Source organism: Trichosurus vulpecula, chromosome 7 (genome assembly GCF_011100635.1).
Source record: "Trichosurus vulpecula isolate mTriVul1 chromosome 7, mTriVul1.pri, whole genome shotgun sequence".
Classification (NCBI taxonomy): Eukaryota; Metazoa; Chordata; class Mammalia; order Diprotodontia; family Phalangeridae; genus Trichosurus; species Trichosurus vulpecula.
In genome coordinates this window covers 170,180,050-170,190,951 of record NC_050579.1, presented here as the reverse complement: position 1 = coordinate 170,190,951, position 10,902 = coordinate 170,180,050, and the positions used below count along the sequence as shown (strand labels likewise).

Below are 10,902 nucleotides of genomic sequence, written 5' to 3'. Positions count from 1 at the left end.
CAGCTGCTCTAAGAGCTCAACTCTCTCACCAAACTCTGCGCCCTAGAGCCTCAGCGTGCCAAAAGGGGAGCCCTCCTGGTCCAATTGAAAAGCCGGCGTGCATCCACAAGCCGCGTCACTCTGCGGGCGGAGATACGCCTGGGTTCATCCTTCTCCCTGGCTTGTCTCTGTCACTCCAACCCTGTTAAGTAGTTTGGGCTCCTGATTGCTTGTACCCAGAGGCAGCGATGCACACAAACAGGGCTGCCGCCATCAGCGTGAGCGCAGAGAGCTGCATCCCAGCCGGGCTGCGCTTGGGTCCTGTGCCCGGCATCTTCAAACTGGGCAAATACTTGTCAGACCGCAGGGAGCCAGGACCCAAGAAAAAGGTATTTTCTGTCCTCTGCCCCCTTCTTCTGCCTCTGCTCCGACAACCTTCTCCTTTCCCAGTTGCACACAGTTCTCCCATCCCGGGGCAGGGATGAGGAAGGGAGGAAAGCTAGAGAGAGGAAGGGAGTTTATTCTTTCACTGTCTGCTCTGCCTTTTAGGAGAAATCCTGTTCTCAATTCAATCTAATTAAACGAAAGCCGGAGTGGAGAGTTGGGCTGGTGGGGTAGGAGGGGCGGTCGGATAAGGCTTAGCAGAAGCAGAAAGTTGGGATTCTAGTTGACTCTTTTAGAAATTGAGTGTTCTCCGAGCCCAGGTCCTAAACTTCCCTTTTCAGATTGTCTTGGTGCTGAAGCTTGTGGGTCACTCAGGCTTGTGGTTTGGGGTGGTGGTGATGGCATCTGGCTAGGTGAACGAATTTCCCTGCTCCCTGTTGGAGGGGAGGGAAAGGGAGTCTCGGGGAGAGTGTAGGGACCGATTTCAGCAGCATACAAGACTCCTGTCACCGTTTACTCCTCCCAGAACTCTAGTAGGGCAATGAAGTGGGAGGGAGTAAGTACATTATAACTTTTGGAGCTGAAGGATGTATTGGTCTGTAGTCATTGTGAAAGACAATTTCTATTTTGAGGTTTAAGATGCCACCGCGTCTCTCCAGTTCATTAGATAATAAAAAAAATTCGATATAGGATAAGACGAAAATAAATGGGGGTGGGGAGGAGAGAGACGGGGAGAGAGCACAAGTACCACTGCAAGGGTCAAAATGATACTGTCCATCAAAGTCTTGTCCTAGATGCTGCTTGAGTGAGCAGTGAACTGTCTTGGGTTGGGTCATTAGTTCCCATCGAAGTTCCAGCTCTAGAGAAAGCGTCAGTTCTGGAGCTCAGTCCAGAGGCCAGGGTAACTGATTAATATCCTAGTGATGGAGTACTATAGATGACAAGCCCACCCAGGCTCAAGAGGTTGAAGGGATAGGAAGGTCATAAGCATCTGGGAGAACACTGCAAACTTCACACCTGACCTATAGAGAGTTCAACGCTGGAGAGTATCTAAAAGTACGGATAAACTGTAACCCTGGAGGAGGAAGGGTCTAGAAAGGTCCTCACTTGGGTGTCCAAAGGCAATTTGATAGAATTGAAAGAGATTAAAATTGGGAAGAGAGGGAAACAATTTAAATATGTCTCTTCTTCAGGAATTGCCACAATCTCATCCCCTCAGTTGTATTTCTTCAGTTTCTGTCTCATATATACACTCCCTACTCTGGAGGCAAAGGCAGAGCTGAATTCACACGACGCTTTTCCTTTGCAAATGCCTTTTAATTGCCTCTAAACGTCCTACCAGGCCTCTCAAATTCAGTTCTCATCTGGAGCTATTGGTTTCTCTCTTTAGGATGCTTTGTTCGGATGACTTTTATTGCCCGGTCCTTAAACGATTTGATACCTCTTTTTCTCTTCGTGGGAGTGAGGCAGATTACGATATGGGAGACTTAGGGGTCTGTAGGAAGCATCATTCCCCCACAGGAGAAATCTAGAACTGGGAAGAGCTCTGGCTCAGACAGTGCTTTTTTTTAGTGTAGTCCAAAACTCAACGTTAAACAAAACTGGGGGGTGAGGAGGTGGGAATGGGTGCAAAAAAGCAACCCATACTCTCCAGAGAGAATCCAGGGTGTCTATTCGCTGCAGAAACTTAACCGAACTGTTGAAATGAACAGCTATATTCCCCACGGTTGGAGGTGTCCTAAGAATTCTCCTCTCCCTGATACTCTTCCATGATCCCCCGTCCCCCCCCCCCAAAAAAAAAGCCCTAGATGTTAAATGGTTAAGAAACTCGTTCACTTTTTGGAATGCAGGTGGGATGTAAGCAAGATCTTCCATCTTCTTTGACTTGGGTCTTATAGTGAAGGGGAATGACTATCGCTTGTTGTTGGCAGGTGCGAATGGTGAGAGGAGAGTTAGTGGATGAATCTGGAGGATCCCCTCTGGAGTGGATAGGGTTAATCCGAGCGGCCAGGAACACTCAGGAACAGACTCTGGAAGCTATTGCAGATTTACCAGGAGGACAGGTACATGAGTTCATCTCTTTCCTCTTCTGAAACAAACTCTCTCCAACCCTCTCACTCCTCAAACTTTCTCAGAAAGCGCAGCTACTTTACACCTTGGTTGTGTTTTTCATAAATTGCAGATAAAATAACTCTGTTTAAAATATTTTCCCAAACAGATCTTCTATAGGGCGCTGCGAGATGTCCAGCCAGGTGAGGAGCTGACTGTTTGGTATTCGAATTCCTTGGCTCAATGGTTCGACATCCCCACCACTGCTACTCCTACGCATGATGAGAAAGGTACTAACCACTTGGGTGGAGGCGGAGGCAGGAGGAGGAAGATAGCAACCCTGGGATAGGATTATAGCTGCCCGTTTATGGACCATGCCTGGGTAGAGGGGAAAAAATCTTACAGGTTTTCAGTAACTTTTTAAAAGTCGCTGTCTGCAAATGTTATTATCTTCCACCGGTGCTAGAGCACTACGAGCTTAGTTGTCACCTAGAAATTACTGTCCACGGTGCACCACTTGCACAAATTCAAATAGGGAGTCAAGAGATCTGGGTTCTGAAAGTCCTGCCTCTGCCAATACTTAGGTGTGAGATTTGGTGGAAGCCATTTTGCCTTCTCAGTTTCCTCAGCCGTAAAAGCGAGGAGGTTGGCTTAAGTTTATCTCTAACGGGAATTTAAAATCTGGTGCTCTATCACTGCAAATTTTTATTAATAATTTTAAGGATTCATTTTGGGGAAAAAATTATTCTTGATCTTTTCTTGACCCTCCCTCCTGTCAACAGATAAGGTAAACATAACACAGTAACTGGGCCTTATATAATGAGTATGATATTAAAATAAAGACCCTTCTAGTTGACGGAAACATAATCCCCAAGGAGAGAGATGGGTGATTTTGCTTTACTCCATTTTAGAAATATTACGGTACTTTCCACTCGGCCAGTTGGCGGCTCCTTCAGGTTCCCCCGCACTTAAATTGTATTTATTCATTCCTTCCCCTCCCCATTTAAATTGAATTTGGGACGTTTCCCAGTTTCTACTTAGATTTATTTGATCCTTTCCAAAACCAACAGCCTATTTATGCAAATTAGGATGCAGTAACTAAAGATGAAACCGTTTTCACTTCACTAGAAGAAAAGTGAAGAATACTTCCCCGGGGAAGGAGGAGCTGAGGAGTCGAGCAGAGTAGGACTATTTTAAGTCTCTAGGCCCCACCATCAATACACCAAGCTTCCATCGATTTTCTTTATATTTCAGTTGCTTCGGGCTATTTGAAATCGGTATCAGAAACATAAAAACAACCCCAAAAAGTAAAAGAAGGGATTTTATTGAATCAGAAAATACAGCTATACTTCTTTTTAGTCTTTCAGCTCAGTCACCTCATTTCTGAAACTAGATCTTAAGGATTTGAAGAAATTTATTCAATTTTGGGTCTGTGTCTTGAAAATGAGGCAGCAGAATGAAGTGCATTGAATGTTCCTGCCTAAACTTGCTTAATACTGTACTTGTTCACTTCTCTTCATTTGTTTTGTTTTTTGCTTTTCTGTGTAGGTGCACATGCAAATGTCTAGATAAAATTACTCTACGAATTCTTGTTTTATGCGCCACATCAAGTTAAATCTTATCAATTACTTTCAGTAAAAGAAAAAAAGTACATTCAAATATATATGCACAAGCTCTCCTTCTGATACATGAATCTAAAAACCCTCTTTAGGAATAACTAATGGTCACAGGAACAAATTTTGGAATAATGGTCTTAATGTTTTTTTAAAATTTCTTTTCACTGATTAAGTGAGCATTTACTAATAGGGGAAAAATAGGGGTCACAATTCTCATTAATCTTTTTAAGGAATTGAAAAACTTAGACATCGATTCCTATATTATTCTGAATAACAACTTTTCCCCAGCTTCCAGATATTTCAGAGACACCTTTTCAGCATAAGGGACCCAGAAAGAAAACAAGACAAAAATCACACGCTAAGTACGTTTATTATATTTTGCCCATGGGTAGGATCTTAGGAAACTATTCTAGGCATTTGGGATAACTGTAGAGGAGTCTAGCTCATCATTAAACACAGGTTATTTTCCATGTTCAAAATTGAAAATAAAATAGTGACTTAAGACTGAGTAGGTCACAGAAGGGGCACCTGTCATTCCTATGTATTTGTTAACTTGGCAGGATTCAAAACAACAGTGAGGTAGGATAATTTTGGTCCTCTACCATGAAAACAATGCTAAGTTTGGGCCCTTTCTTGATGAATTATTTAGCAGACTTTAAAAAAATCCTCACTTAAAAAAAGTTCTGAATCTAGGGGGGTGTCAGGGCAATTTAAAACCAAAACATTAGGTTAACAGAGAGAGCCCAGGCTTTTTTATATATATATATCTGCCTACACACATATGTGTATATATAAATACATACATATATATATATATATATCTATATATATCACTTATTTTACCTTGGTGTAGAATATGTCAGTAAGATTAATCTGAGCTGCTCTAGAACAAAGGGTTTTTTTGGGCAACTCTTTTAGGCCTATTCAATTCTTCTATCCAGATGGCATAACCCCTGGCCCTGCATTTTGGCTTTCCTCTAGGATGCCCATGACTACCTGTTTCAATCAGTGATACTTATGACAGAAAGGTTATTATCATTCCTGGGAAGGTGGGATCTTTACACATTTTTGGGAGGAGTGTTTGTTTTGAGGGTGACATTCTGAATGCCCTAACTGAATATGTATGTATATTGAGGAAGATTTGGATTTTTTATGAAATGTAGGGATAATAGCATTTTTGTGGTTAAGCCTGAGAGGAGTTATACTCGTTTCTTTCTGAACTAACTTGCTTTGTTAGGCTCATCCACTTTATCCTTGTAAGTCAGTAGAATTATTAATCTAGATAGCTTTCTCTGCGGAGCACAGTACAAAATGACATCTTTAGGGGAAACAATCCCTTAATACTTGATACTTTATTTAAAAAAAATTGGGGGTGGCATGAAGGCTATACTATATCGGATTTTTCAATTTATTACTTGTGCTGTGACTCAAATATACTATTAAAATTTCAATAATATTGATTAAGAAACTAATTCACTTGTAAAGTATCTGCATACTTTTGTAGGACCAACCATAGTTTTTCTTTAGAATAATATAGAAAGTTTTTCCCCAAGCCTTTACGGATTCCTACTGAGGGCTAAAGCGTCTGAGGTAGTTACTTCGATATAAGAAAGCAGACATAATAAGACAATGAAATCGTTGGACTGTCTAGTTTGAGATCTTTCTTCCATCAAATTAAAAGGGGGCAAAGGAGAAAAAAAAAACCCAGGAACAATTTTGAAGAATAGCAAATTATAGTCCCTACGTGGTCCTTTCGGTTTGTCACGCTCCAGGAAAACCTCAGGCAAAGTGTTTAAGGCTAAGGGGGAGAGGGATGGGTGGGTGGTGAACACAAAAGACATTGTCCTATGAAAAGGAATGATTACATATGGCCCATACATACAGGATATTGTCTCGCCTGGTAATGAGGAGCTCATGACCATTAGATTGGCCTTTGTTCAGTTTACCCAAACTCCTTGACATACGCCACCTATTCTGCAAACGTCAACAGATGGGCCAGAGCACACCACAAGCCTCGACACATGATTTAAGGGAACAGCTGTTCTGGTCTTTCCCCACACAAGCCGGATCAGCTCAGCACTGCCCTAGTCCATACTCAGCCTTACTCGGATCAGCCCAGTCTACTCAGTTCCCTTCATCGATTCCCAGGAGGTGTGAGCAGAACACAACCAGGTTGACAGCCCTCGGGCTATAGAAGGGCCCTCGAGTTCAGATGAGACGATGGGAGATACACTATTTAAGGTTTCCTCGGGTCTTTATTTCTCCTGGGCATACAAGAAACTTGCAGATAGGTAGGCGCGTAGACATCGGTAATTTAAAGACAGCGATCCATCTAAGCATCCTTCTTAAATGAGTAAAGAAAAGTGTATCACACTCCTCTTTAGCCTTCAGATCACCCAGTCTCTTCACCTGCTGCCCTGTCTTTCTCTCGTAGGGGAGGAGCGCTACATCTGCTGGTATTGCTGGAGGACTTTTCGGTACCCCAACAGCCTCAAGGCTCACTTGCATTTCCATTGTGTGCTCAGTGGTGGCGGGGGTCGCCCCTTCCTGCCCCACGAGCACGTGGCCCGTCCAGCGGCTGCTCCGGCCCTCGACGGCTTCCGACTTTCCCCCAAATCCGCAGCTCCTGAGTTCGCTGTGGCTGCCCCCGCGGCCCCTCTGCGAAACCACTCGCAGGGGCCGCCACCTCCTCACCAGGCCTGTGGGGCGCGCGAGGGGATCAAGCGAGAGGTGTCGTTGTCCACCTCCCCGCCGCCCCCTGGCAAGCTAGGTGCTTCGGCCAAGAAGGCGGGCGTGTTCGGCCGCGAGGAGCAGGAGCGCGCCCTGGACATGAGTGTGGGCCCAGGCAGGGGGCATGGCCACTTTCTTGGCATGGTAGGCGGTTCCCCGTCCGGGTCGGGTGGCCTGGCTTTCTATCCAGGGGCTCGTTCTGCTTTCAAGCCCACGGGCCTCGCCAAGGCTGCTGCTGCTGCGGTGGCGGCCCATGGCGGGGACTCCTACCGAGAGGACGGCGGGGCAGGTGCTGGAAAGGCAGGAGGTGCTCTGGGTTTTGGCAAGCTCTTGGGCGGGGTCAAGCTCGGTGGCCGTCCTGGGCACGAATCCCTGGTGGCCAGCGGCGGCGGAGGTCACCACCACCATCATCATCACCACAGCCACCACCACGCCAAGTGCCTGCACGCAGGAGATGGCCCCCCGCAGCCCCCTCCTCCACCACCTCCTCCGCCCCCTCCCCCCGTGCTGCCCTGCGCCGGGGCCCTTCGGGGCTTCCCGCTCTTCTCCGGCCACCTGGAGGAGGCGTCAGCCTTCAAGCACGTGGAGCGGGCCCTGCCGGCCGGCGGGCTTCCCAGCGGCCGCTACGCCCAGGTACCCCAGGCCGCGGGGTTGCATCTGGAGCGCTTTTCGCTCCCTCCTTTTGAGGCTGGGGGCCTCAAGTCCTACCCCGGAGAATGCAGCCACCTCCCGGCGGTCATGCCGGCCTTCACAGTGTACAACGGGGAGCTGTTGTATGGCTCCCCAACGGCCGCGGCGGCTGCTGCCGCCTACTACCCTCTCAAGCTGCACTTCGGTAGCCTGCTCAAGTACCCGGAATCGGTGTCTTACTTCAGCGGACCGGCGGCTGCTGCGGCTGCTGCGGCAGCGGCCGCTGCTGCTGCGGCGGCTCTGAATCCTAGCGAGCTGGGCTCTCTGGCCAGCATCGACCGAGAGATCGCCATGCATACTCAGCAGCTGTCCGAAATTGCCGCCGAGAAAAGCCGCGGCCGCCTGGACGGGGCGCTGCAGCCCATCGGGGTCCCCGGTGGAGGCGGGGGAGGTGGGGGAGGCAGTGGCGGGGGTGGAGGTCCCGGGGTAGGTGGGAAGCCAAAGACAGGCCACCTATGCCTGTACTGCGGCAAGTTATACTCGCGCAAATACGGGCTTAAGATCCACATGCGGACTCACACAGGCTACAAGCCACTTAAATGCAAAGTGTGCTTGCGACCCTTCGGCGATCCTAGCAATCTCAACAAGCACATCAGGTTGCACGCAGAAGGTAACACTCCGTACCGCTGCGAGTTCTGCGGCAAGGTCCTGGTCCGGCGCCGGGACTTGGAACGACACGTCAAGTCCCGCCACCCAGGCCAGAGCGTGCACGCTAAGGCGACTGAAGAGCCAGGCTGTGCCCAGGGCTACCCACCAGAGACTGGGGACCCCAAGAGCGACAACGACAGCGACGTGGACGTCTGTTTCACAGACGATCAGAGCGATCAAGAAACGGGGAGCAATAGGGACCGAGATTCGTAACCTCCTCTCCAAAAGGGACGCTCGGAGAAAGGAAACAAGGGAAGAGAGGGCGCGGGGCCTGTCCAGGATGGAAAGGGGAATCACACAGTAGAAGAAAGATGTGGTCTAGGAGGAGAATCCTTCTTGAATTTTCGGCGTAGGATTTGGAACAGCGCAAGGGTTTCTCTGGCTCTCCGCAAAGTGCCAAGGCAAAAGGTTAGGTAGGGCCCAGCTGACATAAAATAGAACCAATCCCCGTCCGCTGGGACAAAGAAGAGGGGGCATGTTGCCCTCACTCTTTTGCCCCTTAGATATTTTGGTAAGGCATCCCACCCGACCCGCCAAAGCATTCACCTGTCAAGGGTCTAGAGTCGAATTAAACCCAATGTTGCAAGGCCACGTTGCCACCAATATTTTAACTGCCACGTATTTTTTTCCGGGGGAAAAAAGTACTTTTGTGTCGAGGAAATTGTGCCTTTTGAAACAACTGATTTTCTGTGTATTTTACATGAGCATCTCATTCTCCAGAAATAAACGATAGTCACAATTCTGCTGACCTGGCATTGAAACACTTTATTTCTACTTTCTGTGTGCTCACTCCTGTCTAAAAATAAACATTGCAGCACTGAATATATCTACAAAACAGATATATAATTTGACCAAGTTGTAATTATTTATAACAAAATAATATTTGAGTAACAAATGTAAAATAAATATCAAAAGCATGACTAAAAGCACGCAATATATAAATTTAATGAAAATGTTATTTGATAGAATACAAATGTGGTGTATGTTTGTTTTATAATGAATGATGTAAAGTGGATACAGCATTTTGGTCTTGGTTCCAGTTTGTCGCCGTTTTTTTTTCTTTTTAAATAAAGTTACTGACAAACTACTGTTTGGATATGTTTTCACTTCACTTGACATAAAGGATGTCTTTCTTAAAGAATATTTTTAAAATTTGAAAACAAAATTTCATAGAAAATTAGGAATGAAATGAATCTCAGGATACTTGAACTTAATGGAACAAATAGTTGTCAAAAATATGTCCACTCTTCTCAGTATCGTAGCTGAGAAATAAATTAATTTTCTGTAAAGCAAGGTTCAAGACACCTGTGCATGCCACAATTGTTTTCAGATATGAGGCAAGAATGGAATATTTTCACAAAAGCCGTTTAAACCATTCTGAGTGTTTTTTTTCCTCCTTATTGAAAGAGAAAGGAGACAACCTCTAGGAATAAATTATCCCAAGGAAAATATTTCTCATTGAGCATTATTTGGACATTACTTTTTCTGTCAGATGGAGGATGACTCCTAGTTAAGAGTTGACATTGGTATTTCTAACATAGAAGCAATGAAAATCATTAATCACATACTTGTCATTATGAAAGGAATCACTAAAAGGAATTGTTTTGTTAAGTGAAACTGGGGTTGGAGTTCAGTATTACTCATTGATAGGATTTGTAAGAACAAAAAAAATCTGATAAACAAACCCTACATTTACATCCACAAAGTCCACATTAGACCATTTATGTCAGCTATAGTGAAGGGAGAAAGGAATTAATTCACTCAGTTGATGGATAGGGGAAGAGATCTTTTCATGATTTTCATAGGATCTGTAGAGATCTTTTATTTGTATTTTATTTTTTGAATGAATCAGCTCCAGTCTTACATGCTCTTCAGGAAACTCCACATTACCTTCTACACTGAGATGTAACCATTTTTGCTTCATGATAGTTAGCCTGATGCTCTGGTCCTTAAAGAGCTGTTTGTTTCTTGAATACCTATTGTGATCCTGTTGTTGGTAGATATTGGCTGGTGGTGCAAGGGTCCTTTCTGATCTATCACAGCAGCAGGCGCAGTGTGGAACCTTTAAATCAATGGCTTATTTTCTGCAGGAAGGGTCACAATGCCCTGTCTTAAGATACATGCTCTATTCTTAGGATTCACAACATGAAGGGCCAATACAACATGCCTGCAAACATTTTTGTATTTTAAATGAAAGCTCAAAGAATAAAAATGTGCTTGCTATATAGTTTTAAAAAATTCCAGAAGGCTATTCATCATTGGAACATTAGATCTGTAATGCTTAGTACTTTAAACCAAACCCACTTTTAAAAAAGAATACTCAGCTTTTTGAAAGACTTTTTTTCCCTTTTCATGTAAGATAGTTAAAAACCAAGCAAAGTAGACAATTGAATAATCCTGTGATTTCAATCTAAGGAAGACATCCTAAATACAAAAATGTTCTCTCATTATCCCTCTGTTACTCCCCAAATTACATTGCTAATTTCAAAAATTTTCTGTGATTTTGTGTGAACAAAGCTTGCAAATTCATAATCTAGGAATAGTTTCCCTGAAGGAATGCAGTTTAAAATGGACTCACCCTGCTCCAGTTAAACGAAGAAAACAAGCCCCGTAAATCCCTGATATAGTTTTTTAAAAAATGAGTCTAAGCAGAGAGTTCTATAGAGAAAAGGGTTTAAGTAAAATTATGTAAATAAAACGTATCATCTTTTAATAGTTTAGTTGTACAATGTACTCTTTCTGTCCACATGTACATATTAAAGAAAACTACTTTATTATCGTTGGGTTTATTATATCAAAGTGACTT

General features: G+C 44.7%; 1 protein-coding gene across 1 annotated transcript; it reads left to right on the top strand.

Annotated features, from left to right (window-relative positions):
* The first annotated feature begins 227 nt into the window (after positions 1–227).
* On the top strand, positions 228–8,309 carry PRDM13 (PR/SET domain 13). The gene is made up of 4 exons (XM_036768274.1): positions 228–368; positions 2,295–2,426; positions 2,582–2,702; positions 6,463–8,309. Exons 1-4 carry the CDS (start codon positions 228–230, stop codon positions 8,307–8,309), a joined length of 2,241 nt encoding a protein of 746 aa, XP_036624169.1.
* The last annotated feature ends 2,593 nt before the right edge of the window (positions 8,310–10,902 follow it).